We start from the raw sequence: 26,915 nt of genomic DNA, 5'->3' as shown, positions 1-26,915 counted from the left end.
TATCACTAGTTATGAATGCGGTTTCCTTGGGTTAGAACACAGGGGTTTACTTACCTACGTCCTAGGAAAAGGAAAAACAATCAGTATATAAAAGGTGCTTTGAGAAGCTTTGAGACTTAAAAGAAACTGGGCAAGAAATACATCACTTGGTGCTATGGTCTTCTGTAGACTAGGTTACAGAAAAACTGAAAACGAGGCCACTGATGTGAAAAAGAAAATGTTAAAGAGATTTTTAAGAGGATCAACAGCACCTGAGCTTAATGAGATTCATGACCGGTCTGTTTACCTGCTGCCTCCTCCTGTGGCATTGTGGGAGTTCTTCGGGGCCCCTGTGACCCACTGTTCTTGTCACTGTTGTTTTCCTCCAGGTTGCCTGATGGCTCCTGGGTTTTCATCAGCTGACTCAAGAGAACTGCCAACATATTCTGCATGTCAGCTGGTGTGCTTGAAGTTTCAGGGGTCGTCTGTTCTGCTGAAGGCTGGACCACCGGGGCAGGGGGTGCCTCCTTCAAAGATTCCTCTGGGGCCACAGGCTCTGAGTTCTGCTGCTGAGAAGTGGCTTCTGTTAGGGCACTGATGGATTGGTTCAAGGCCTCCAGCTGCTGCTGCATCTCTGGGTTGGAGTGGATATTAAGCAGCTGTGCCATTTGAGGGATGCTCAGATCAGTTTGGCTCTGCAGCAGGTTCAATAACACTGCCAATTCACTTTGATTCAACTGCTGTGTGATGTCACCAAGGCCTGTGGAGACAGTGGAGCCAATATAAGAGGATGAGGCAAGGACCTCTGCCTTCTTCAACTGGCAATAGCAACTTATAATAGCCAATGAAAGAAGTTTCATTTTGCATGTCTCATTTTTCATGCCTCAAATTGTCATGACACATTCTGCTATTTTTTAGATTTTTGCTTAAAAATACAGAGACTAAGTAAAACATCTCTGTATTGTGAGTAAAAGTGATTTCGTTTTACCTATATTCTTCAAGGTCAGTGATTTTCAACCCTTACTATACATCAAAATTACTAGGAGAGATTTTAAAATTCAGATGCCTCAGGTCTTATCCCTAGAGATCTGGCAATTGTTTGGAGGTGTTTATTTTTAAAGCTTCTTAGATGATTTTAATGTGCAGCCAGCATTGAGAACCAAAGAGAGCCAAGGAAAAGATATTTGTAGTTCAGAAAAATTGGTAGTACCATAGGAGAACTACTTTCTTATAACAGTTCATTATTACACAGTTTTGGATATATTTAGATGAAAAAACAGTCTACGGAACTAATTACATTTACCAATTGTGATTTAACATGATTAGATTCTAAGAAGGTCTTATCAAATCTAACATAAACAGGGCTCCAAATTATGTGTTAGAGAGCCATGGGTGAAATAACCCTAAATTAAATTTGGCTTACCTAATTCACTGATGTATGCCATACATCTAATTGAGATACAGTGTTCCTTATTTCAGGAAAGTAAAATAATCTATTGTAGACTTTCTAGACCTCATGTACAAAACTTGGTTTATCTCCTTCTCCCCATAATGAAGACACCAACTTCTTTATTAATGCTTCAGTGGCCAAAAACTAAAAGACATACACACAAATCCTTGCACTTGACCTTCAAAACCTGCAAAAATGTGCTTAATAAAAGCACAAAGGCTCCATCCCAGCACTGACCTATTGCATCCCCAGCCCCAGGCTCCACCTTGCCAGGAGCAGGCTGAGGTGGTGCTGGGCTGCTGTTCTTCACAGGCTCAGCACTTGTCCCTGAGGTTGTCTCTTTTCGAGAGGCTTTGGATGGAGGTGGCTCTTCCACTACAACACCACTTTGTCGCTGCCGTCGCCGTTTCTTACTCCATAATTCATGGCAATCCTGCCAGTGCGGGAGGCTGCAAAAAGATAAAGCAAAGGAGAAATGCGTGTGGGAATGTGGTGGTGAGTGACTGGAGGAACAAGAGATTAAAATGGGAAGGCAAAGAACAGTGGGAAATGGAAAGGATAAGGAAAACATAAAAATAACCAGCAAAGTTAGTAAATAGATAGTAGCAGTATAAAAGGAATCATGGCATATGGTAGTCTGAGGAAATAAAAGTCCAAAAGCCCAAAAGAGGTCTACAGCGAGAAATGAGGATCTTGCTAATACCAGAGACACACCTGCCACATAAACGTCATACTCCAGCCAAACAGTTAAGTCTTATAACCATTCTTGCTTGGCATAACAAGAATAAAGAACTTTATTGGTCAAATTCACTTGGGAATAAATAGGACAGAGATGACTGGCTTGTCAATATCTACAAAAAGTCCAGGCAATGTGGTGATTTACATCCTGGAATCACATAAGCATATCATGATTAAATCACCTCTGTGTGAAATCCAGTTACGTGTTATTTGGTCTGTGAGAACCAAAACATTGGTTCTTTTATCTTTCTGCCCACTGAATGCCATGACTGGATATCTTCACTGGTGAGTTTATTAGATATTTTAACATATTCAATATATTTCCAGACTTCCCCACACTTAATAATACAAACAGTCCTAGTAGGTCAAATCTTACCACAATAAAGATTATGATAGCCAAAATCTTTCTATAACAACAGTTCCCAAATTTCAGAAGGAGCTTATGTATTTCAAGCCACATTCACTGTATCAAAACTCTAGTGCAGTACATGAATTTGGACATTTCTTTGGAACAACCAGATTTGTAATTACTACCTACTCATGTACTAACATCCTATCCATTTCTTTAAGATACAGTCTTTCTGCAAGAAACACCCAAAAACTCTGACATGAAAGCTATAATGCTCTCAGTGATAAATTCAAAGATAAAAGACTTTTCATCTGCCAGAATGAGAGATGTGAGTGTAGAACATCTGGGGATCCTCTAGAATATAGGAAATTCATAAGATTCTCCTGAAAAAGAGATGCATTCAAAGACCATATTTTCTACATCAAAATTCAGGACATGAGGCTGGCCCTGTGGCCGAGTGGTTAAGTTCGTGTGCTCTGCTGTGGCAGCCCAGGGTTCCATCAGTTTGGATCCTGGGCGTGGGCATGGCACCGCTTGTCAGGCCATGCTGAGGCGGTGTCCCACATGCCACAACTAGAAGGACCCACAACTAAAAATATACAACTATGTACCAAGGGGGCTTTGGGGAGAAAAAGGAAAAATAAAATCTTTAAAAAAAAAATTCAGGGCATATGACATTACAGTGACACAAACTATTAAAATCAGGATCCTCCTCACAAATGTGGGATACACACGGTGACCACAGACACACGGGATTCAAGCAGATGGAACAGTTAAGAGCAAAAACTAGAAGGAATACTTTCAAAGAGGTTGTATAGGGCAATAGGCTGGGGATCCAGGGACAAAAGATGATAGCTTGAGTCAAATTAGAACAAATATCATACTAATCTATTCCTTGTTTAAAAATAAAACATAAAGCAACAAAACAAACCTCTTATCAACCATAATATTCAAGAATATCTCTCCATTTAGGACTTGGCCACTTGCAGTTCCTTTAAAAAACCTATTATTTTGACTTTCTCATCTCCTCAGGCCCACAAGGAGGTTTAGGGTCACTATATGGCCACCAGCACTTACTCTGGAGGATCCATTTTGCTGAGCTCGACATCTTTAAGGAAGTCACTCTGTAGGGTCTGTTCAGCTGTGCAACGTTTGCTAGGATCTAGTGTCAGCATGTGGTCCAGTAAATCAAGTGCTGCTGAAGGAATGCTGTGGAAATAGAGAGAGAAAGAACAAGTTCACAATGACCCCACAGTTCTTAAATCTGTAACCTTGTGTCAAAGGTCTCTGAATTTCCAGTTCCACATAAAACTGTGGAAAGGGAGTTGGAAGCTGGCTAAACAAGCAAGCAGATTGGCTTCCATAAAGGATTTAATAAATGTTATAATAAAGGTAGAAAACATGAAGCCAGCAGTTTTCTTTTTGTCTTGGGAAGATCAAAAGGACTGTAAGAAAATTTATATATTGTTCAAAATAAAATGGTTTTCCATCATCTAAAGCCTTCAAAAGAGAATATTATGAAAGGGCTATAATAAAATTCACATATTGCTCAAAAATAAAATGTTTTCCTGCGAGGTGCTGCCATAATAAATTGGGACAACACTAACTCCCTAGCCCAGGAAAAAGTCAAGTCCAAACACCAGCCAAACACAGAAACTAGATGTACATTTTTGCCAAACTCACAAAGAGAATTCTTCTCGCAGACGCCTTCTATATTGCTTCTTCGGTTTCATGGTATTGAAGTAGGGCAGCTTGATAACATCAGGCCACACAGCTGGACAAGGGCTACCACAGAGTCGACTGAAAACAAAGCAAAAACCAAGAACGAGGAAGTGAGTGAGTCAGTATTATGAATTCTGGAGGTTCCAGAAGCAGAAATTGTTACCTCCTGGGGTCTAGGGAATCTTGGCTTATTAAATTAGTGGGCATGCAGAAAGGTAAAACCTGACCTCACTGCTTTAAGGACAGAACAGAACAGAAAGAACTGGTTACAAGATAGTTAACAGAAAATACTGGCACAGAAGTCCAAAATGTTCCACATGTTTGGTTTCATAAAACATGTTTTTAATCTTCCACAAAGGTTTTCATTACCAATTTTGTTCTGTTCAGTTAGTATTAATTTCAAAGTGCTGAGCTGGTCCTTTAATGTCCCTACAGGGAAAACTGGCAGAAGAGAGCCTAAGACTGGAAATTTTGATGGAAAATTGCATTTACTGCATAACAAATAATGACTTATATACCACCTTTAAAAAAGTTTACATTAGCCTGTTATAGTCTTCCCTTTAATCTTATTTAAAAAAACCCAACCAAACAAACCCAAATTCCATCCCAACCACAGGCCTTCCTGAAATTCTCTATTATAGGATCTAGTTCATTATTATCTGTTTACATGCTGTATCACTTACTAAACTCTGGGCTCTTTGAAGGCAGGGACCTATCTTATTTATCTCTGAATCCTGAAGTGTAAAGACAAAGGAATTTGTCACAGAATAGGCTCAATAAATGTTTGCTGAATAAATCTGATTTTAATATAACGTAACAATGGAACTATCCTGAAAAGGCATTCTTTTATATGAAGGACTAATAAAAAACATGCTAAGTAAGACCTAAAAAGTAGGAGGAATACAACTTCTTTACATAAACAGCCCATAACAAAATACATGGTAAACCTGATTGAGTGAAGAGAAACTTACTTGGACATAAGGAGCATAAAATCATTTAGAAGACTGACTGAAAAGTGTTAGAAATTAGATGATGAGATTACCTATCACACCTGGGCACTCAAAGCACATGCACAGCTGTACCTGATCAGTTCTAGCTGAGCCAGTTCCAGATTGGCTTGAAAAATAGGCTTCTTTGTGAACAGTTCCCCAAGGATGCATCTAGAAAGAGTACAATTGAGAGGTCAAGGGAGAAATCCCTGGAGCCTATTTAAAGTGTGTCTCAATAAACTTTTATAGTATATTTGGCTGGATCCAATATACCATGTTGTAAATTAGCCCAAAACTGCCGTGTCTGAGTTTCATAAAAGAAAACGTTTCTTGCGGCGAAAATAAACAGTACTGTATAAAGGATTCAAATTTGCCAGTAGATCAACTTTTGTCACCTATAAAGCACAGTCTATAAGCAGAGAAAGGGAGTCAACAATCTTTTTTCCACCAATTCCATTGTAAATTAAGATTAAAGACCAAAAAAACCCCAAAAACCCCACACTTCAATTTTATGAGGATGCTTAGCAGTTCCTATAAAGAGAACATTAGCTTTTTTCATTCATTTGCTCTGTAGAATGTGCACTATACTATAGCCCTCTTGGCACTGTACATGTAAAGAAAAGTTTATTGCCATTAGCCAGGATCAGTTTCAATAAGATTTTCAAATACATTATGCCTAAACACTTTTACCATTTTCAAAAGGCCTTTCAAAACTATATTGACATATTTACATAGTCTCCAAGTATCTCTCCACAGATTACTTATTAATTACAAAAGGAAAATTAGTAACTATTTAGTGGAGAAAAAAGACAACACCTTAACCAAGCAACCAAAATTAACATCAATGACAAGCAAATAGGGTTCATGTAAGTACAAATGTTAATACCTTGGAAAGAACACTTATGGAGTATTCCAGCCAAAACTGGTCTGTATTTTTCAAAAATGTAACTGTCATGAAAGACTAAGAAAGGCCAAGGAACTGTTCCAGATTAAAGGACGACAACTAAATATAATACATAATACTGGACTGGATCATTTATCAGGTGAGTTATTGTTTCCAGGACATTACTAGGGTACTAACAAAATTAGAATATGGATTGTAGGCTAAAGTACTCAATTAAATAAAGACAGTGTATCAACATTAAATTTCCTGAATTTGAACATGGTATTGTGATTATATAAGAGAACATCTGTGTTCTTAGGAAATGTACATTAAATATTAGAGGGAAAGAAGCATGATATATACAACTACTTTCAAATAATTCTGGAAAAAATATGTGATAAAAATATAAACACACATTTTCTCTTTGTATATATTCTATGTTGTATGATAAACATACATGCATATACATATATGAAGTTATATGAATATAAAATATATGTGACTACAAAGGAGCACATGGAAACTTTTGGAGGTGATCATTATCTTAGTTGTGGTGATGGTTTCACTGGTGTATATAATATGTCAAAACTTCTTAAATTGTACACTTTAAATATATGCAGTTTATTGTATACCTCAATTTAAAGGTTAAAAAAATTTAGTGCATCTGGATAAAGGTTATACTAAATCTCTTTGTACTATTCTAGTAACTTCTCTGTACATTTGAGATTATTTCAAAAGAAATTTAAAACAAAGGAAAAAATTTACATGAATGCTCTATACTTTTTCATACGTCTGAAATATTTCATTTTTTAAAAAGTGGGAAAAGAAAAAAATGGACAAAGAAATCTCTTCTCTGGACTGTGCTTTGAAATAAGATTTATTTACAAATACTCACAAAATCAATGTTGATATAGTTTTACTTTGAAATTTTGTAGCTTGACTAAATTTGAGAAAGCAAAACAAACATAGCTTTTAAAGTTATTAGCACCTTTTTATTAGCATTTGTTAACCTGAAATGACAAACTCTTACTTCTATTATTCTCTTAAACCTTATCCAGAGATAGAAAAGTAAAAAGCAAAATTTAATTCTGTTTCCAACATTAACTGCCAAATCAAATTCCAAATACAGTGTTGTCACAACTGGTAAAATAAGAGGCAGGAAAAAATCAACCAACCAACCACCCCAGCTGGGTTTTCAGAGTCTAGGTATAATTTGTTGTACTAGTCTTTTTAGTTTCTCCCCTGATTTTCAAACTGAACGAGCAGTTTTAACCATCAATTCTCTATAAAGAACATAACACAAAAATATCTTCAGAGGGACTACCATGGATCACCAAAGCAGCAAGTTCACATCAAGTCAAGCAAAATCTCAATTCAATGAGTCACTGGGCTTTAGAGAAAGTCTAATTTTCTATCATTTTAATTTCCAATTGTGTTTTTGTGTTTTTTTTTATTTCAATTTCCAGTCCTTTGGTGGGAAAGACATCATTATGTAATCAACACTTTGCTATTGCACTGAGGTGGCAGGTTGCACAGACTGAAATAATAGTACCAACAGAGCTATGAACTTTCCCTGTGTGTCTTAATGGGGCGTTAACTTTAGAGCCCGGTTGTGACAATTTAAATGCTAATACTGTTAAAGCAAATAGTCCAGAACACAAACATACCCAGCTTGAGTCAGTAAAATTTAACTAAAGCTTCATTTGAGTAGCGTAGGCCACCACAGAAATTACGCTCTCTTTCTCCATCACCCTTTTGAATTTTGAAATAAAACCCCTGCAGTACTTTTAAAGACTGACATTAATAGAGGAGGCAAAGAATGGAAAAAAGGGACATGTTCCACTGGGAAGTATATATGTCAGAACCCTAAAGTATGGAGATCAAGGACAGCGTGTGTATACATAAAGCATAAGAAACAATTAACTAACACAGCCCATTTTAAAATGTCTATGTCCCTTAATACACAAACTGTGGTCTCTAAATACCATTTTCCACTAAAAAAACTAAGACTCCTGAGAGAAATGGCCAATTCCAGGTCTAGGGCAGGAAATGAACAGGATGAGCCTGGAACCAGAAAATAAGGAAGACTATCAAAGACCACTATGGTTGTGTCAAAAGGACTCGAGAATTAATCCGAATAAACTCCCACTGGCCAAAGACTGAAAAGTTTGAACAGGAATAGGAATGATAACCATAACGGATTAAAACAGAATATGTTTAAATCCATGAGTTGATAATGAAACTAAAAAATAAACCCCAAAGACCCTCTCTTTGGTCATCTTTGGAGGATGCTAGGAAACCACCTCATTATCTAGAAAACTGGTAAATAAAATGAAAGAATTAAACCTTTATCCCTACCTTTTTTATATCATTTGGACCTAGGGTTAACCAATAGATAAGTTATCTTTATTCCAGGAAGGAATGATATAAGAGTAGAGTTTGAGAGGGAGAATGATATAAGGAACGATATGTGATGGGGAGAATATTCCCATCACAAAACCACCACAAATGAATTAAAGGATGTGAATCATTAACAGCTGATAACATTTTAAAGAGACAATTGTGTATTATGAAAAGTGGTGCGTATATGTGTAAATTTGCCCTGACAGGGATGACTATTTTCTTAGACATTGTTTAGGATTGCCTGTATAAGGTGATAATAAAAATCAGACTAATTTATAAGGGTCTGTTTGTTTTTAAATTCTCAACAGATAATGTACCCAGTTACTGCCTGTACTCTGGGCAGAGGCTCCCATTTCCTCCTACCCCAAACCTGGATATACCATTGACAATATAATCTGTCAGAAGTACTCAAAACCACTTGTAAAGTAGTTTCAGGGTAGTGGGTGGTTAGGAATCAAACTTGAATTCACCCAAAATTTACAGGAAGTAAAAAGGATAGAGAAGCATGCTAAAAAAACACCAGGAGGACACAATCAGCAAAATCCAGACTGTGGGAAACTCTACTGGACAAATGACCCAGTTTCTTCTAAGGAAATTTTAAGGAAGGGAAGAAAAACCCAAGAGAGATGAAGGGAGAATCTACAACTAAAACACTTGAGATAGTCAGTTGCAATCTATGGACCTTATTTGAATGTATTTGGATCCCAATTTAAACTAACTTAAAAGGGAAATATTAAAAAAAAAAAGCGTTGCCTCTGATATCAAGAAATATTCACCAGATTTCTCTGAAATCTTGCTAAAACTTTACTTTCATCCTTTCCAACTTAAGGAAAAGCTGCAAAATGCCAATGCAGAGAGAAAATAAGATACCAGTTCAATAACATGTGAGTTACAAACAAAAGAAAAAGTGCAGAAGAGAGCCTTACCCACAGCTCCAAACATCTATGGCTGGTGTATAACGCTCCTCTCCCAGCAGAAGTTCTGGAGGTCGGTACCAAAGAGTAATGACTTTGTTTGTATAAGGGCGACTGAAATGCAAAACCAACCATGACATAAATTTACAATGGCTTCTGATGAAATATCTGTACAATTAAATGCAAATAGAAATAGATGCCAACTGAAGATAGGATTGTCAAAACAGCTCCACAGCAACCTAACAGTTCAAAAGTAAACTGGACAGAAGTAGGAGATGTAGAAATAACTTCCATTCCAATTTGGGTTGACTTATTTCAGTCTAAGGCTGATTCAAGAATTTAGATAGAATTTATTGTCTAAAATCTAGGTGATAACACATTTAGAAAATTAGGGAACTCTCACAGTTATTGCAACTTGCAGAATACTAGGATATCCAAGAATAAAAAGGATTCTTTCTTATTGCCCACATGTAATTTTGATGAATGCCTCACCTCTCTTCAGAGTTATAGAGCCGAGCAAGTCCAAAATCTGCCAGCTTGATTTGCCCACTGTAAAACAAAAACAATTATTTTCATAAGTAACAGCAGCAGCCACTAAATTACACTTGTAAAGTGAAGTGCTAATTTAGGAGGTAAAGGAGTTACAAAAATGAATTTTAACCTCTCCTCTCTTAGTTCTACTTTTAAGGGTCACTCTCCCAGATTAAACCTCTTTTGTCTACTCCAGTTTACAAACACTTGGGGGTTTTTTTGGACTACTACTGTATTTTTGGATTTGATTCCTTAACTAAAATTTTTTTTTATTTCTTGACAAACAACAATGGCTGGAACCTGACAGATTAAATATTTATTGTTGGGGAAAAAGGGATTAGGCTGCTTTAGACTACGAGAGACAGCCAAATCCAATTCATAATCCTTTGACTGATTCTGGTTTGAACAAACTAGCTATACAAAAGATATTTCTGACATAACGGAAAAAATATAAGGACTGAGTGTTAGAATAGGTAATTCTGTCAGAGTATTTAGGGTCAAATGTAACAACGTCTGTAATTTACTTTAAAACAACGAAAGCAGAAAAATAAAAAGGGAGCAAATACAGTAAAAGGTTAATTGTATGTATATTAATTCTTAATTAGTGCCTCAATTTTTTCTTGTAACTTGACATTTTTCATGATAAAAAGCAAACCACAACAACACTGTGGCTATAACAGATTTTTTCAATCAGGGAACACGGCTTTGATCTGAGCAAACAATTTTTATGATGAATGAGGCCCCCTTCTACCACCATACTGCCATCACTTCCTATATCTTAGAGGGGTTCTCAAACTTTAATATGAAATAAGAATAACCTGAAAAGCTTGTTAAAAATTTGCTGGGCCCCAATCCCAGAGATGCTGATTCACTAGGTCATGGCCCATGAATTCAGAATTCTAACAAGCCCACAGGTGATGCCAATGGTTCTGGTCTGAGAACCACACTTTGAGAACCACTCCCTTAAAGGGATCACACTCACATTTCACTCTAAGTATTCTGTCTTTGACAGTGATGTCAAATAATATTTTAATAAACCACAACACAAAAGGTTGGGAAACTATTTAAAAACCATTTATTAACTATCTGGAATAATCACATTTATCTAAATTCTTGTTTAGCCTATATATTCACATTTACAGCTAGTGTTATCTCTTGGGGAATGAAAAGCCAACTCACTCTTTGTTAAGGGACTGGGGATATCTCAGGTGCCCGATATGTCAGATCAGGCAGAAAAGTGAATAGAAGAAAAAAGGGGCTAAGCTAGGATGTGCTGTTCAAAGTATGAGCAATGGAACAGAATATTAAAACAAGGTAACTACTAGCAACAAAATTTTACATTAAATCAACGCTTATCATTCCTAGTAAAGGCTTTGGGTACCTTACCCACTTGCCCCAAACATCATTACATTTTTAAGTTCAATTTATAAGCAAATTCTGAGAAAAGCAAAAAGGAAAGGAATATCTGACTTGAACCCTACACTGGGACAAAAAGGGTTCCTCAAATTTATTGTCATTATTACTCTGAGAGCCTGAGATGATCCAAGACTCAAGGCACATGGTATGACTGAAAGTTAAGATGGCAATAGTTACAGAAAATTAGGCTAGAACTAAACATCACTAGTACCTAGTATATTTCCTAATCCATCCCCTCCCTCACTCTCAGTAAGTGACCTTGTCTTCACTGAAAACAGAGGTCACCAAGTGGGAGCTACTTAACATCCTATCTTTCACCTACAAACTTATTTACATCTATAACCTTTCTTTCTTCTTTTCCTTTGATTACAGGAAAAAACACGTCAATCTCTTTCTTCAAGAATAATCAATACCTATATCTGTGGCCACTACCACCTGTGGCCTTGATCCCGTCTCCTCTAGAACTTTGCTCCTTTAAATTATTTTGGTTCTTTCCTGAATCTTCAACTTCTCCCTCTCTATTGATTTTCTTTTTCCTTAGCATTTAAATATGCTCAAACCTCTGCATCCTTAAATAAAAAATTAATAAAAATAAAAAATTAAAGATACACCTACTAATACCTTCCCATTAATTGTGCTAACCACCCACTTACCCCACATCGTCATCACTAACCTTTTACTTTTCAGATTCTCTTCTTAAGTTTTATAATGTCTGCGTCACCTGACATCTGTGACCACTCACTTCTTAAGCTTGCCTATTTTGCATTCATGGTATTTCCTTATTTTCTTCCTATCTCTCTGACTATTCCCTCAGATTCCATCTTCTGACATTTTTTCTACACTTGATAACTCCCGAATCTATACTGCTAACATGGAACTTTCATGTGATCATATGCCTATTAGATATCCTGGATATGTAACAGACATAACCAAAAGGGACTTACTCTTCACCCCACACATCCAGCTCTTCCTTCTGTATTCCCTATACTGACCAGCGTGACACCCATCTAGCTAGTTTCTCAAGTCAGAAATCTGTGAGTTATCTTAAAATACTTCCATTCATTCCCCATCATTCACTAATTCACCAAAGTCTACTGATCTACTAAGTCCATCCTGTCCTTTACTACCAGTGCCTTGGTTAGGTCAAGTACTGACCATTTCTTATGGTGTTCTTAATAGGTCTCCCTGCCTCCAGTCTATAACCCATATAGTGACCACTTAGTGACTTTTCTAAAACAGGAAACTAATTGTGTCTCTCCTCTATCTAAAATAATTTGGTCTCATTTACACTGGAATAATTAAGATATAATGAACATCACAGAGCCCAGCCCTGCTCTCCTCCCGCTCTCATCAACTGCCTTTTCTTCCTTGTCCAGCTAAAGACTGCTTACCATTCTCTCCAGGCCATCTGACCCAGAAGCCTCTGTGAAGACAGAGCTAAATGAGGAGCAGAGGATAGAAGGATCAGACTAGACCATGAGACTCTTACGTCCTGCTTAACAACCTGAAGAGGAACTTCAGTTTAGTCTAGAACCTCATCAGCTTCCTGAATACGGCAAGTCAGGGACAGGGAGTACCCTGACCCAGCAGAAAGAACACCAAGCAGTTATTCCCTAGCCTGAGACATCCCCCTATAGAGGAGCAAAAGGAAGAGAAAAAAGCATATGAAGACTATAATCCAGAAAGCTACAAGCTGATATCCATCATCATTAAGTTTGCGAAGTATTACTACGATGAATGTACATTAACCAAGCCCAGCTTTAATGATAATTGAGGGTCATAGAGATAGTGACAGAAAGGAATAATCTTTTAACATCATGCTTTGTCTCACAGAGGTACTTAGGCATATATATATATATGTGTGTGTGTGTATGTATGTGTGTATGTATATCTATATATAATTTAAAATAATGCATTGATTGCACAATTTAAAAACAAAAAATTAACCAACCAGCACACTTCAGTGCCTGACACCTACAGAGAAAGTTTAAGCTCCTTAGTGAGATATACAATATCCTTAAATTAGCTCCTTGCAGTTGTCCAGCTTCATCTCATGCCATTACGTGCTTGACTTTTCTTGCCCTACCAATACTGACCTGTTTACAGTTTTCCAGACATAATATGTTATTTTCACATTTATGTGCTTTTGTCCATGCAATTTCTTCTGCCTAGAAGCTTAACCCTCTATTGTCAGTCTTTCTGATAAATTCCTATTTATTCCTCATGATTGCATCTTCCCAGGAGCTCCAAAATTCAAGGAAAAAAAAAGGGCTTAACAAATGTTCAATGAATTGAGCAATATATTTGTTTAGCTCTCCTACTAAACTCTGAGCTCTCCAGTGACCAACCATTTCATGTGGGACTTTCAGTGCTAAAACCAGGATAGTCTTGGATGACCCTGGATGTTGGGGTTGCAAAGACAGGAAGTATGTAACAATCATTCCATATTCCTATCTAGATAATGTTTGTTAAATAGAATTGAAGAGAAATGTTTAAAACAATGGGTGAATCAGACAAAGATGGCTGTAAACAGCCCAAACACCTAAAGAACCAAACACTGCCCTGATTTCAATGGTACTAGATTTGCAATTTATTCCTCAATAGGTAGGGCTATTACCAAAGACTAGTGCGCATAATACATCTCATATCACCAATGCATTTTAGGCAAATAGCCAAAGAGGAAGAAAGCAGATGATAAAAACTTCTGAAGAATTAACACTGTTCATTATCAAATTCCTATCTGTCTACACTATTAAAACATGGGAGTAAGGTACTGTGCAGAAAAGTCAATCATCTAGTACACCTGTGTTTACTCTGAAATTTGATAACTGAGAAAGTCTCAGGAGCAGCTAAAAGAGCAGGCACATTTCTCCCCACTAAACAAGGGAGAGTTTCACTAAGAACTCAATATGTGTTTGAATTTGCCTAGGACCACAAGAATATTAATCATTCACTATGACAAAAAGCTTTCTGAATATTCTTGTAGAATGTGAGTGATGCCCTAAAATGTTTGTAATTAAAAAAACCTTTACAATCATCCTACCTCTGTTAATTCCTTACCAACACTGAGTCTGGAGACTCTGCTAATCAGAGTATCCCTATCACAAGTGTTTCCCAAGGTACAAACATTAGATGTATGTAAACGCAAAAAACTGCAATACTGGGTCCACCTATAACCCCAATTAACTAGCTGAAAGTAAGTGGGTCAGAAGAGAGGGAGAAAATGCTTAACCTCATTTGATTACTATGTTACCTGTTATTCAGCAAAATGTTAGAACACTTAATATCCCGATGCAGGAAATTCTTTTTGTGACAATAATCCAATCCTTCCATTAGCTGTTTCATGAATGACTTGATATGGTCCTCAGAAAAGTGCACCAAACCAGATTCTAGCAGTCCCATTAAATCGTGGTCCATATACTCAAATACAAGGTAAAAGGCACCTACATAAAATGAAAGAAAAAGTTAAAAATAAGAGAAAAGGGATGCTGGAATGCCTCAAATTTTAACATAACTTTGGAGTTGACCATAAGGCTCTCGAACAACTGCTTAATTTTCTAGATGAAGAAACTAAAACTCAAGAGTAGTTGAATAACTTGCCTTTTCTAATAATAAATAACAAAACTACTATTTAAACTAATCTTCTGACTCTTAGTCCAGTGCTCTTTGGACTACTTATATCTTGAGGGGGACAACTGCCCCCCATCAGCTTATATTACTAATCTTTTAAGATCTAAGTCAGTTGGCAAATTACAGACCTTGGGCCAAATCCAGTATGCTGTCTGTTGCTGTAAATAAAAAGTTTTATTTGTAACACACAACCATGCCCATTTGTTACATATTGTCTATGACTACTTTTGTAGAAGTCTTTACTTTAGTTAATAGGATTCACATAATATGCCAGGGGCAGCATGGTATATTTAGTATAAATTATCAGTGAAATTCATAGTATTTAAGAATTGAAAGAAAGGTAAATGATTTAATCTAACTCCCTAAACTCAGAAGTAGATAAAAAGAAAAGCATGCTAAGAGAACTGTAAAAGGTTTGAAATCCACACTATCTTTCTACTTTTGGCAGGGAGCATGATAGAGGTCAATATTATAACATAAGAAATACTAGACCTAGTTAGACAATGATCTGTCCAGTCTAAAATTCTAACAGCCTAAAGGCAAGGATTCTTAATCTACGGGGTAAGGTTCAAGGACTCTTTGAACTCTCTGAAATAGTATGCAACATTTTAAACATATTTTTTCGAAGAGAGGATCCATAAAATGTTGAAAGAGATCCATAACCCCAAAAGGTAAGGCACTGCATTAAAGGAATACCTTAGATTTCACTAAGACCTCAGGACAAAGGACACAAAAGGACAACTCAAAAAAGAGAAAATAAGTAAAACTGCTAAGTACATTAAAAAACTCATAAGTAATATTAGGAATGGAATCCAAAATAATGACACCATCCTTCACCTATCAAGATGACAATATTTTTAAAAGATATATTCAATGTTAGGGAGGATAAAGTGGGATGGGCACTCACTGGTGGGAGATAAATTACTACTGTCTTTCTTAAAAGCAATCTAACATTAAACATGAAAATCCCTTTGACCAAATAATTCTACTTCTAAGAAACTATACTAATAAATAAATCAAAATGCAAAGGTTTATGTACAAAGATGCTCAATGCAGTGCTATTACAATATTTTTTTAAACTGGCAACTAATTGCTCAACAGGGACTGGTGAAGTAAATTTGGATTCATCTATCTTTATGCACAGTCATTAAAACATGTTAATATGGGAAATTGCTTATGATAAGTTATAAAACATAAATATACTTTGATCTCAGTTATGTTAAAATAAATATAATATATATAATATAAAGTACTAGAAAGAAATATGCCAAAATGCTAACACTACAGTGGTTTTCTTTTTTTGGTGATGAAGAGTCACCCTGAGCTAACATCTATTGTCAATTTTCCTCTTTTTTTTTTTTGCTTGAGAAAGATTAGCCCTGAGCTAACATCTGTGCCGATCTTCCTCCATTTTGTATGTGGGTCACTGCCTCAACATGGCTGACGAGTGGTGTACGTCTGTGCCCAGGATCCAAACCTGTGAACCTGGGCTGCCGAAGCAGAACATGACAAACCTAACCATTACACCATGGGGCCAGCCCCATATGGTGGTTTTCTATGAATGGTGGTATATTGGGACAGAGTGAGAGAGAAGCAATTGCCATTTTATTTTCCTTACTCTTCTATATTTTCAATTTTTCCTCAATAGGCACAGATCATATCCATCCATTCATTTATTATTATTTTATGACTTTTTAAAAAAGAATTTAAACAGTACATGGTAAATTGTTTAAATAGTACAGAATGGCATGGATGAAAAGTAAACCCCTTTCCAGAAGCAACAAATTAACATTTTCTTGTGCATCCTTACAGAAACTAGCTTTACACTATATTATTTTTATAATTAGAAAAAGGACATACCCAGAAATAAACCTAGTATTCTTAATCCTATTTAGATCTATCATAAACTTACCTAAATACTGTTGAATAAATAGAATTTCCTTTTATTTGCTTTCAAACTACTTCTACTAAACTGAAGAGGTACTACTTCCCTAGTGCTAATATCTTTGAGGCTCCGTAATTAAGTCCAGCTTAACTCCATCCATTACCTTCTTAATTTTATGTACTTCAATCATATTCTCTCTTAACACTCCAGACTATATTTACAGATGCCATCTCGTCACGGTGACTGATCACTAAACCTTCAGTTTTTTTTTTTTTTTTAAAAGATTGGCACCTGAGCTAACAAATGTTGCCAATCTTTTTTCCCCCCTGCTTTTTCGCCCCCAATCTTCCCAGTACATAGCTGTATATTTCTAGTTGTGGGTCCTCCTAGTTGTGGCATGTGGGACGCCGCCTCAACGTGGCCCAACGAGCGGTGCCATGTCCATGCCCAGGATCCGAACTGGTGAAACCCTGGGCCACCAAAGGAGGAGAGCACGAGCTTAACCACTTGGCCACTGGGCCGGCCCCTAAACCATCAGATTTGCTTTATAAAAGTAGGTTGGATGTCATATATAGACTACTTCAAACATAAGTATGGAAACAACAAACAATTTTATCCCCCAAACAGACAAAAGTTACAAATCCAGGAAAACAAACCACTATGTAACCTGAAGATTGTTTTAGAAATAGCTGCTTTGAATTCTAAACTCTATCAGTGCAAACCTATGTAAAAATACAGATGTATATAAACAATAACCAGAGGGGATGATGTAAAAATGGGAGTAACTGATAAAACTGACTTTTAATTTCCATTATTGTCATTATAATTTGCTTAAAAAAAAAGTTTAAAACGTTGGTTGGAAGAGGATCTCATATTGTTTACATGCTGGCCTTATTAAGTGTTACTGTAGACTCTAATTTTAATGATTAACAATAATTTCTAAAAGTATAAGAGTACACTGATAAAGAATAGATATTTTGTAAAATAAGCACTGTTCAGCAGAAAGCAATCTGCTAACATCTTAATTCTGGTATGGATTCAAGAAAGAAGTTGGACTTTAGTACAACCTGTTAAAAAACAGAAGCAGGCAAACAAGCTAAGAAAGGAAAATAAGATGTACTAAACCACCCTAGAAATGTGGTTTCTTTGGTTGTACCTTTGTCCTTCTTGAAATCCAGTGCATCTTGTTTATCTGTGACAATTTCCTTCATGTTAACAACACTTCGGTGGATTAGCTGACGAAGGATTTTGATTTCACGAATGGCTGTGATTGGGAAGCCCTCTTTCTCATTGTCTAGCCTCACCTTCTTCAGGGCCACCAGCTCTCCTGTCACAACAAATTCAAACTGTTACGTTATCAATTAACATTTTTTTGGTCACTATCATGAGCCAGCCAATACATGTTCTCACTCTGAAAGACAGACGTAATCTTTTCTTTAATGCTATATGTGAGATACTTTGTATCTTTAAAAAGAACAACCCTATATTCCCTTTCTTAGCTTTGATTTTTTCTGAAGACTTGAAATTGCTTTTTTTTAAAGATTGGCAGCTGAGCTAACACCTTTTGCCAATCTTCTTTTTTTTCTTCTCCTTCTTCCCCCCCCCCCCCCCCCCCAGTAAATAGCTGTATATTCTAGCCGTAGGTCCTTCTGATTGTGCTATGCGGGACGCCACCTGAGCACGGCTTGATGAGCGGTGCCACGTCCATGTCCAGGAACCGATCTGGCAAAACCTTAGGCCATTGAAGTGGAGTGCGTGAACTTAACCACTCAACCATGGGGCTGGCTCTAAGACTTGAAATTTTTAATTCAGTTTTCAGTTGGGCCTAAAAACTTTGGATTATTAAAATATACCAATAATTCAACTACTTCACTTTATCTTAAAGGATTAATCTCTCACCAAACAAGGAGCAACCTAGATATTTTATTTTTACTCTCTCTTAAATTCCCAGCAAGCTTATTATAAAACATTTACAATGGACAACAACAACAAAGGAAGGTTTTTATTAAAACAATTATTATTATTTTCGTCCTCCCCAAAGCCCTAGTACATAGTTGTATATTCTAGTTGTAGGTCCTTCTAGTTCTTCTACATGAGCCAGAGCCACAGAGCATGGCTACTGACAGATGAGTGGTGTAGTTCCGCACCTGGGAACTGAACCTGGGCCACTGAATCAGAGCGCATCAAACTTTAACTGCCAGGCCATTAGAGCTGGCTCAAAAAGAAAGGTTTCTACACAGTAATACTATTACTCTTTTGGAAAATTTCAGTCTATTTAGGAACTTTTGGAAACAAAATTAGCACTCAAAATTTACTTTTATTTTTGAACCCACTTAAGACATTAGAATTGCTACATTTTTAACCTTCTGACATCTAGAATTCTGTGGCAGTATTTACCTGTATCTTTGTCCTTGGCTTTATATACTTGGCCATAGGTTCCCTCTCCAATAATCCCAATAATGTCAAACTTGTCCACGCAGCGTTTCCCCCAGTCGCTTTCTGTTTGTCTTCTTTCTCCATAACGAGGACAACAAATTCTAAAAAGGCAAAAACAAATAAAGTTAATGTAAAAAATTAAGTCTATTCAAAGAAGAAAACAGAATTCTTTTACAATGATTTCTGTGGCTCCTGACTCTTTCAGGAATTTTTTAATTGAAAAGGTAGGAATCAAATGATATGAAATAAATAGTTCAAACAGTCTCTTACAGTGGCTAAGACACAGATTTTTTGCTTCAGGAAGACATAAGATCAAATAACAGATTTGCTACTTCCTTTCTGACTTCTCATGAGTATTGGCTTCCTCAACTATAGAATAGGAAAAGAATACCTACATCATAGGGTCACTAAGAAAATAAAATATAAAACTTTGGCAATGATAAGTGCTCAATAAATGTAACTATTTTTATCATTAAGAGAGGAATGCTAACAATCAGAACATCAAACTAGATTCCACTACATTTATGGCATGGCAACTTATGTGGTTTAGGAAGAAAAAACAATCCCACATCTATTAATTTTTCATTAATGTGTACATAGTTGACACGCTGAATAAAAGGGCTTTTTTCTTCTTTAATACTCTATTATGAACTCAAAAAATACAATGGGATTAATGTTCAGAGTATATTTGGATTTTGGAAATTACTGCTTTTCTAAAAAACATAGCTGGGTATCCATAAGTGCAGATTAACAGAACTCCCAGAAAGGCTTTTATCCATTAAAATAAAATGAAAGATATACATTAGGACTAACCCTACTGGTGTAGATAGAAGAAAGTGTGAGATTTGGGCCCAAAGGTAAGGAAGAAAGCTGTAACTAAGCATAGGTCCCTCCAAAAACTCACTTTGGTCTCTTTTTATATGGTTGCTGAGGTGGTGTGATTGCCTTTGGTTCTGGAGAGTCTGGGGGAGATGGATCCCCACCAGGGAGCTCTGGAGGGAGAGGGAGGTCCATGAGTAAGTGACGTGGCCTTTGTTCCTTCTCTTTCTTCACAGGTTTTGAAGGTAGAGTTTCTTTTGGACTAAACAATAGAGAGGAAGAGAAGAAAAAGATCAAAATTACCTAGAGAATATGCAAATAAAACTTTTCAAAGATTGTAACATCTGGCTATTAAAAGATTACAAAGATTTTACTTTTAAGGGAAAAAACTCTACAATATAACATAAAGATATAGAGTTTATCACAGCTAAAATACTCAGATTTTGCAAAAAGAAATCCATAGTATATTAAAGAAATGATTAAAAATTTGAGATATTACTTATAGGTCCTTTAACGAACTCTTTCTTTAATGTCCTTCTTAAGATTCTATTTGGATTTTTACTGAAATGAAATAAACTGTAGGAAGTAATCTTAAATTCATAAAGTACCAGTGCAACTCATGGAGTCACCAACCTACTCTATATTTTAATCAGCAAAAATTTAAATAATGAATGAAAGCTCAACAGTGTAACACTACTATATTACTAAAGCTATGGAGAGAACTTGGAAAAAGGAAATAGTAAGAAATATAGCTAAGCTGGAAATCAAAACTAGTGAAAAATATATTGACTTAATTTTATTGGTTTGCAAGCAAAAGGCAACCATATCTGACCAGCCAAAATGGATAAATAACCCTCAAACTAAAAATCTAAGGAGAAAGAGTCCAAGCAACTATTTCAGAATCATTAAAACAGCTGGTAAGCAGAAGGCCTCTCATGATAATCAACAAATTATAGTGGGGGCGGGGGAGGATGGCTTTCCTAGAATAGGTTAGAAAAGTCAGTTTTCAGATCCAATTTTTTAACCATTTCTATTTATGAGTAAAGGAAGGATTTTGCGCCATGCATGTCCTCATAAAAGACAGTGCAACATACTAATTCATGCCTACAAATAAAACCATGCTAGATAGTCTTTTCTATTCCATCACAGTGTCAGAAGGTTGACTAGGATCTGAGAACTCTAACTGCAGTAGGAGCCTCCTCCACTTTTTTGACAAGTGGTTATAAAAAAATATATCATTTCATGAATACTTCCATAAAACCATAAAGAACAGATCTATTCCTTGCAATGTATCTTTTTAAAGCAAATCGCTTCCCTTTGTATGTGAAACAATCTCAAAATTTACTACTTCCTAACAATTTTCATCATTTTAATCTCCTGTAAATCAGACAGAACAAGAGAATCTAAATTAGTTTAAACCAAATCAACCAGAAATGGGGTAGTCGCTAGAGTGCAAAATGATCATCTGAAACTTTCTGTTAAATTACTGATAGTGACGAACACACAACATTAGAATAATTTGCACTAAGATTTTTCTACTCTGGGAACAAAGCCTATCATCAGAAAACTCTTGAGTCAAGATGCAATATAGATTTTAAAAATTTCTCCAATTTTAAGACATTTAGGGAAAGAAAATTCTTAATTTCTCAACTACTACCGTCAGAATATTCTCTATAAATGTCAATTCTTAATGATTCAGAAATACATTACTTCTTGGTTCTGCTTCACTAGAATCAAAGGATCTGAATTCTCACCATCATTTCATGTAAGTTCAGTATATGTTTTAAATTAGGTCTTGTTTTCTCCAATGTTTACTTTATGGGTTCAAATATAGTTTGCTACCGTGAAAACATGCATTGCTTCTGAAAAATTACATTTTTAGCATGTTTATTTCAAGAAAGAATGAGTGTTTGATAGGATATGTACTACCAGTTCAGAGCACACAAGTTGAATAGCGGTCAAATCATGTTTCAACAAAGTCCAACCAAAAACCTTGAAATACTGTCCCATAAAATTGCAATGCTGAACAACATTATGGTCTTTAGCCTTTAGTGTAGGGCACTCAGCTCTTATAGTGCTGAGGACACATGGCAGATGCAGAGAGGGTCCAACATAAGGGAGCAGATGCTTAACATCAAAGTCATTATTTGAAGACTGAGTACCAGGAAGTGTTGATCTACCTTATCAATATCATTACATCCCAGTTCCCCATTTATACCCGTAGACGGGTTCACATGTGGTGAGTAGGTTGCATAATGCTTGAGTAAAGTAATTTAAAAAAGCACAAAAAAAAACCCCCAGTTGCCAAGCTCCAGGACTGCCCAAATTTTAGAATCTGGATAGTCTCTTGGAATTTATGATGATGAGATTTAATCTGTAGGTACAATGTAAAAACCTCTAATAAAAAGTGTTTACTGTTAATAAAGAATATGAATTTACATATGAACTGTTCTAAAAAATTAGATAATTTTCAAAATTTAATAGCATAAACTACTTTAAATATGATCATTTATCCCCTTCCCCTTAAAGCAGGTTGTTTAAAAAGTGATTTATTTTTACAAACTTCTACTAAATTTTTTTTTTTTTGAGGAAGATTGGCCCTGAGCTAACATCCGTGCCCATCTTCCACTACTTTATATGTGGGATGCCTACCACAGCATGGTTTTTTGCCAAGCGGTGCCATGTCTGTACCTGGGATCTGAACCGGCAAACCCCAGGCCACCAAAGTGGAATGTGTGAACTTAACTGCTGCACCACCAGGCTGGCCCCTCTACTAAAAATTTGAGTTGAATACATTAAAAATGGAAACCAAGTATTCTATAAGCAAAATCCTAAACCAAATTTGAATGCTCACACAGATCCTTTCTTTTCTTCAAAGCTCAATACTTTAAAGACATAGTCTTTAAGAATAATGTAGACTCGGGGCCAGCCCTGTGGCCTGGAGGTTAAGTTCAGAGTGCTCTACTTCAGCAGCCCGGGTTCAGTTCCTGGGCACAGATCTACACCATCCACTGGTGGCCACACTGTGGTGGTGACCCACATATAAAACAGAGGAAGAATGGGGCTGGCCCAGTGGCTCAGCGGTTAAGTTCGCACGTTCTGCTTTGGGGACCCGGGGTTCGCCTGTTCGGATCCCAGGTGCGGACATGGCACCGTTTGGCAAGCCATGCTGTGGTAGGCGTTCCACATATAAAGTAGAGGAAGATGGGCACGGATGTGAGCACAGGGCCAGTCTTCCTCAGCAAAAAGAGGAGGATTGGCTGTGGATGTTAGCTCAGGGCTAATCTTCCTCAAAAAAATTAAATAAATAAATAAATAATAAAATAAAATAAAAAACAGAGGAAGACTGGTACAGACGTTAGCTCAGGGTGAATCTTCCTCAAGCAAAAAGAGGAAGACTGGCAACAAACGTTAGCTCAGGGCAAATCCTCCTCAGAAAAACAAAAATAGAAACAAAAGAATAATGTAGACTCTGCTGAAGTTTAATTAACTCCAAATGAACCAGGCTATCAAAAACAAGTAAAGAAGAAAAGAAGATTTGAAAAGCCCTCGGTAGTTAACCGAAATTTTAAAGAAAAGTATACAGATCATCTTCTTAAAAGCAGGAGATCCCCATGAATAGCTATGTTCATGAAGAATGTACTGTATTGAGGTGTGTTTGGCAGCCTTTGCTTCCTGAAATCAAGAATTGTAGATCACGAATCAGAAAGGCTATGCAATACCATTAGTTAAATTCACTCTTGCATTTGATACCTGAGTAAATATAATATACTCCTGCCCAATATATATGTCTGAAAGAAAAGTTGCATTCTTTTCTCAAAAGAACTTTAAAAGAAGACAAATCCTCTAATACATGCTTTATATCATCCATGTCCCAACTGATTTCTTAACCAAATGGCCAGTGTCATTTCATACAAGCCCTGACCCTGGCTCCTTCAGCAGTTTTACTTATTCATTCAAATAACCAATATTTACTAATTGCATTCTGTGTTCTCTGTTTAAAAGCACTGTAGGCAATAAAAAGATGTATAAGTCACATTCTCAACATTTAAGCTGCTCCAGTCTCACATGAGAAAATAGAGAGGAATGTGAGTTCTATGTGAGACTTTCAGATTTCTTCCTGAAAATTTTTCTTACATAAAAATTATTTTTTGGGGCTGGCTCCATGGCCAAGTGGTTAAGTTTATGCGCTCTGATGTGGCGGCCCGGGGTTCGGATCCTGGGCGCGGACATGGCACCGCTCGTCAGGCCACACTGAGGCGGGGTCCCACAGCCCACAACTAGAGGGACGTGCAACTAATGATATACAACTGTGTACAGGGGGGGTTTGGGGAGATGAAGCAGAAAAAAAAGAAAAAGATTGGCAACAGTTGTTAGCTCAGGTGCCAATCTTTTAAAAAAAAAAAATTATTTTTCATGTGAAAGATAGGTGCAGCTGGTACATGGGTGTAGAGTGCACCAAAAATAAACAAATAAATAAATAAAATAAAGACAAAAATCATCTTGAATTTAAAATTAATAGATAGTGAAAGAAATCTTCATTTCTATTTTTCTACCTTTAATAATTTACTTGTATGTGGAAAACTCATAATCACCACACATTTAAAAACAGGTACAGGGACCAGCCCCGTGGTTGAGTGGTTTAAGTCTGCACGCTCCATTTTGGGGGCCCAGGGTTTCGCCGGTTTGACTCCTGGGCGGGGACATAGCACACCGATCATCAAACCATGCTGAAATGGTGTCCCACATGCCACAACTGGAAGGACTCACAACTAAAAATACACAACTATGTACTGGGGAGCTTTTGGGAGAAAAAGGAAAAAAAAAAATCTTAAAAAAAAAAAAAGGTACAGGGGCCACCCCAATGGTGCAGTGATTAAGTTTGCACATTCTGCTTCAGTGGCCCGGGGTTCCCTGGTTCAGATCCCGGGTGCCAAGGTACACACCGCTTATCAAGCCATGCTGTGGCAGGCATACCACATATAAGCAGAGGAAGATGGGCATAGATGTTATCTCATAGCCAATCTTCCTCAGCAAAAAAGAGGAGGATTGGCAGCAGATGTTAGCTCAGGGCTAATCTTCCTCAAAATAAAACAAAATAAAATAAAATAAAAATAAGTAGAGTGGACTATGAAATAAAAGTTACACTTTCAGAATCAGAATTGATCTATAAAAATAGCTTTGTTCACTTCATTTTCTCTCATATACATTCTTAAAGACAGCCACATATAATCAAATAAACACTGAACGGTCTTATTTTACCCTTCATCCCCAATCTGAACGACAGAAATCCCTATGAGCCTTCTATAAAATCATTCCACATCTGGAAATCTGCACTCTTCACTGACACATGGTAGGGAGGTTCAAAAGTTATTTGGTTAGCCAAGCAAACATTTAAAAATGAAGTTTCTTAGCCATACTGATATTGTTCTAGCCACTATGCAAACTAATATTTAAAGCGGTTCCTATGGGTAGATAATGGCCTTAGGTCCCTTTGCATAATGCTCAACTGACTATTTTTCCAACAAAAACTATAAAAACACATAGCTTGTATCTATGAGAAGTATACTGTGTACCTCAAACACATTTTTCTACATAAATTTCAGGTTCTATTCTTCTCCTTTGTAGTTCTCAAGACATGGCAGAATTACTAAATACCTATTAATATTAGAAAGAGCATGTAGGATTTTTCTTTAAAATCAGATTTACCACTATGAATAGTAATGGAACCATTCTATTAAATACTCTTGTCTCCCCCCCCCCCCCCCCCCCATTTATTGCACTTGCACCTTCTTAAGTCTGGAAAAATACAGACCTAAAGGGCTGAAATGTATTGCCGATGAAATTACTGATGTCACTTGGAAAGTAACAGAGGCTTGGGAATTGGTCTGGGATGTAAGATCAGTGGTACTTATTTTTGTGCTTACAATGAAAGTTTGTTGCAATTAATGAAACCCATGTCCTAGAGAACAAGAGGGCAGGATCTCAGTAGAAAAAACAGTAACACAAAGATTGCCACGGTGTACATCACTGCTAAATTAGGTTTGTTTGGTGGTACTTGCCTAGATAGTCTTACCAAGAAATTAAACATATTTCCTAATGCCTTCCATAAAATCAGATTCGTGCTTCGTAATCATTTCAGTTCTCAATACTCAGAGGACTCGTTAAAATTAGAGCTCCTCCCATCATTCCATTGTGAATTTATATTCTAATCAGCAAAGATTCTACATATCGTTCTTTTGCTTCTTACAGGATAATTTTTTTTTAAAGCAGCACTTAAAAAAAAAACCTGGTTTATTTTTCTCCTGGATCAGGAGGGGGGAAAAAAGCTATAAAAGATATTTCTGGGACCACTGAGGATATTTAACATTGTTATTTATATTATGCTATTTATGATTATTATTATATTAAATCAATGATAAGTTTTTATATCTTTTATATAAAGATATTATAATTATGTAGGAAAATGTCCTTGTTAAGAAAGACATGCTAATGAATTCAGAAGTGTTACGATATTAACAGTTAAATCAAATGTGGCAAAAAGTTAACAATTGGTGAATGTAAGTGAAGAATATAAGGGTGTTAACTGCATTATTCTTTTAATTTTTCTACTGCTATTAAAATTTTCAACATAAAAATTTAGGGAGAAATATGCTGATTTTTTAAAATTGCAATCAAAATTAGCCTTATCAATAAACTTATGACAAAAAGGGCTACTACAGCTCAAACTGTAATTCTCTCAAGTAATAATGTCATAAATAAGGACTTTTC

At 36.4% G+C, this 26,915-nt stretch overlaps 1 protein-coding gene across 15 annotated transcripts in view; it reads right to left on the bottom strand.

Annotated features, from left to right (window-relative positions):
• The window catches only part of CDK12 (cyclin dependent kinase 12), a 70,597-nt gene that overhangs the window by 37,081 nt on the left and 6,601 nt on the right, over positions 1-26,915 (bottom strand). For all 15 annotated transcript variants that reach the window (XM_046674702.1, XM_046674704.1, XM_046674700.1 and 12 more), the window contains exons 3-13: positions 20,230-20,406; positions 19,287-19,426; positions 18,046-18,216; positions 14,628-14,817; positions 9,920-9,976; positions 9,440-9,541; positions 5,321-5,398; positions 4,200-4,316; positions 3,594-3,725; positions 1,667-1,878; positions 287-739 (exon numbers count right to left, since the gene is read on the bottom strand). In XM_046674702.1, coding sequence (XP_046530658.1) covers positions 287-739; positions 1,667-1,878; positions 3,594-3,725; positions 4,200-4,316; positions 5,321-5,398; positions 9,440-9,541; positions 9,920-9,976; positions 14,628-14,817; positions 18,046-18,216; positions 19,287-19,426; positions 20,230-20,406 — 1,829 coding nt within the window. The remainder of the gene's footprint in view (positions 1-286; positions 740-1,666; positions 1,879-3,593; positions 3,726-4,199; positions 4,317-5,320; positions 5,399-9,439; positions 9,542-9,919; positions 9,977-14,627; positions 14,818-18,045; positions 18,217-19,286; positions 19,427-20,229; positions 20,407-26,915) is intronic.

Source organism: Equus quagga, chromosome 11 (assembly GCF_021613505.1).
Source record: "Equus quagga isolate Etosha38 chromosome 11, UCLA_HA_Equagga_1.0, whole genome shotgun sequence".
Lineage (NCBI taxonomy): Eukaryota > Metazoa > Chordata > Mammalia > Perissodactyla > Equidae > Equus > Equus quagga.
Note: the sequence above shows the minus strand (reverse complement) of the source record. Positions and strands in the feature narration are given on the sequence as shown.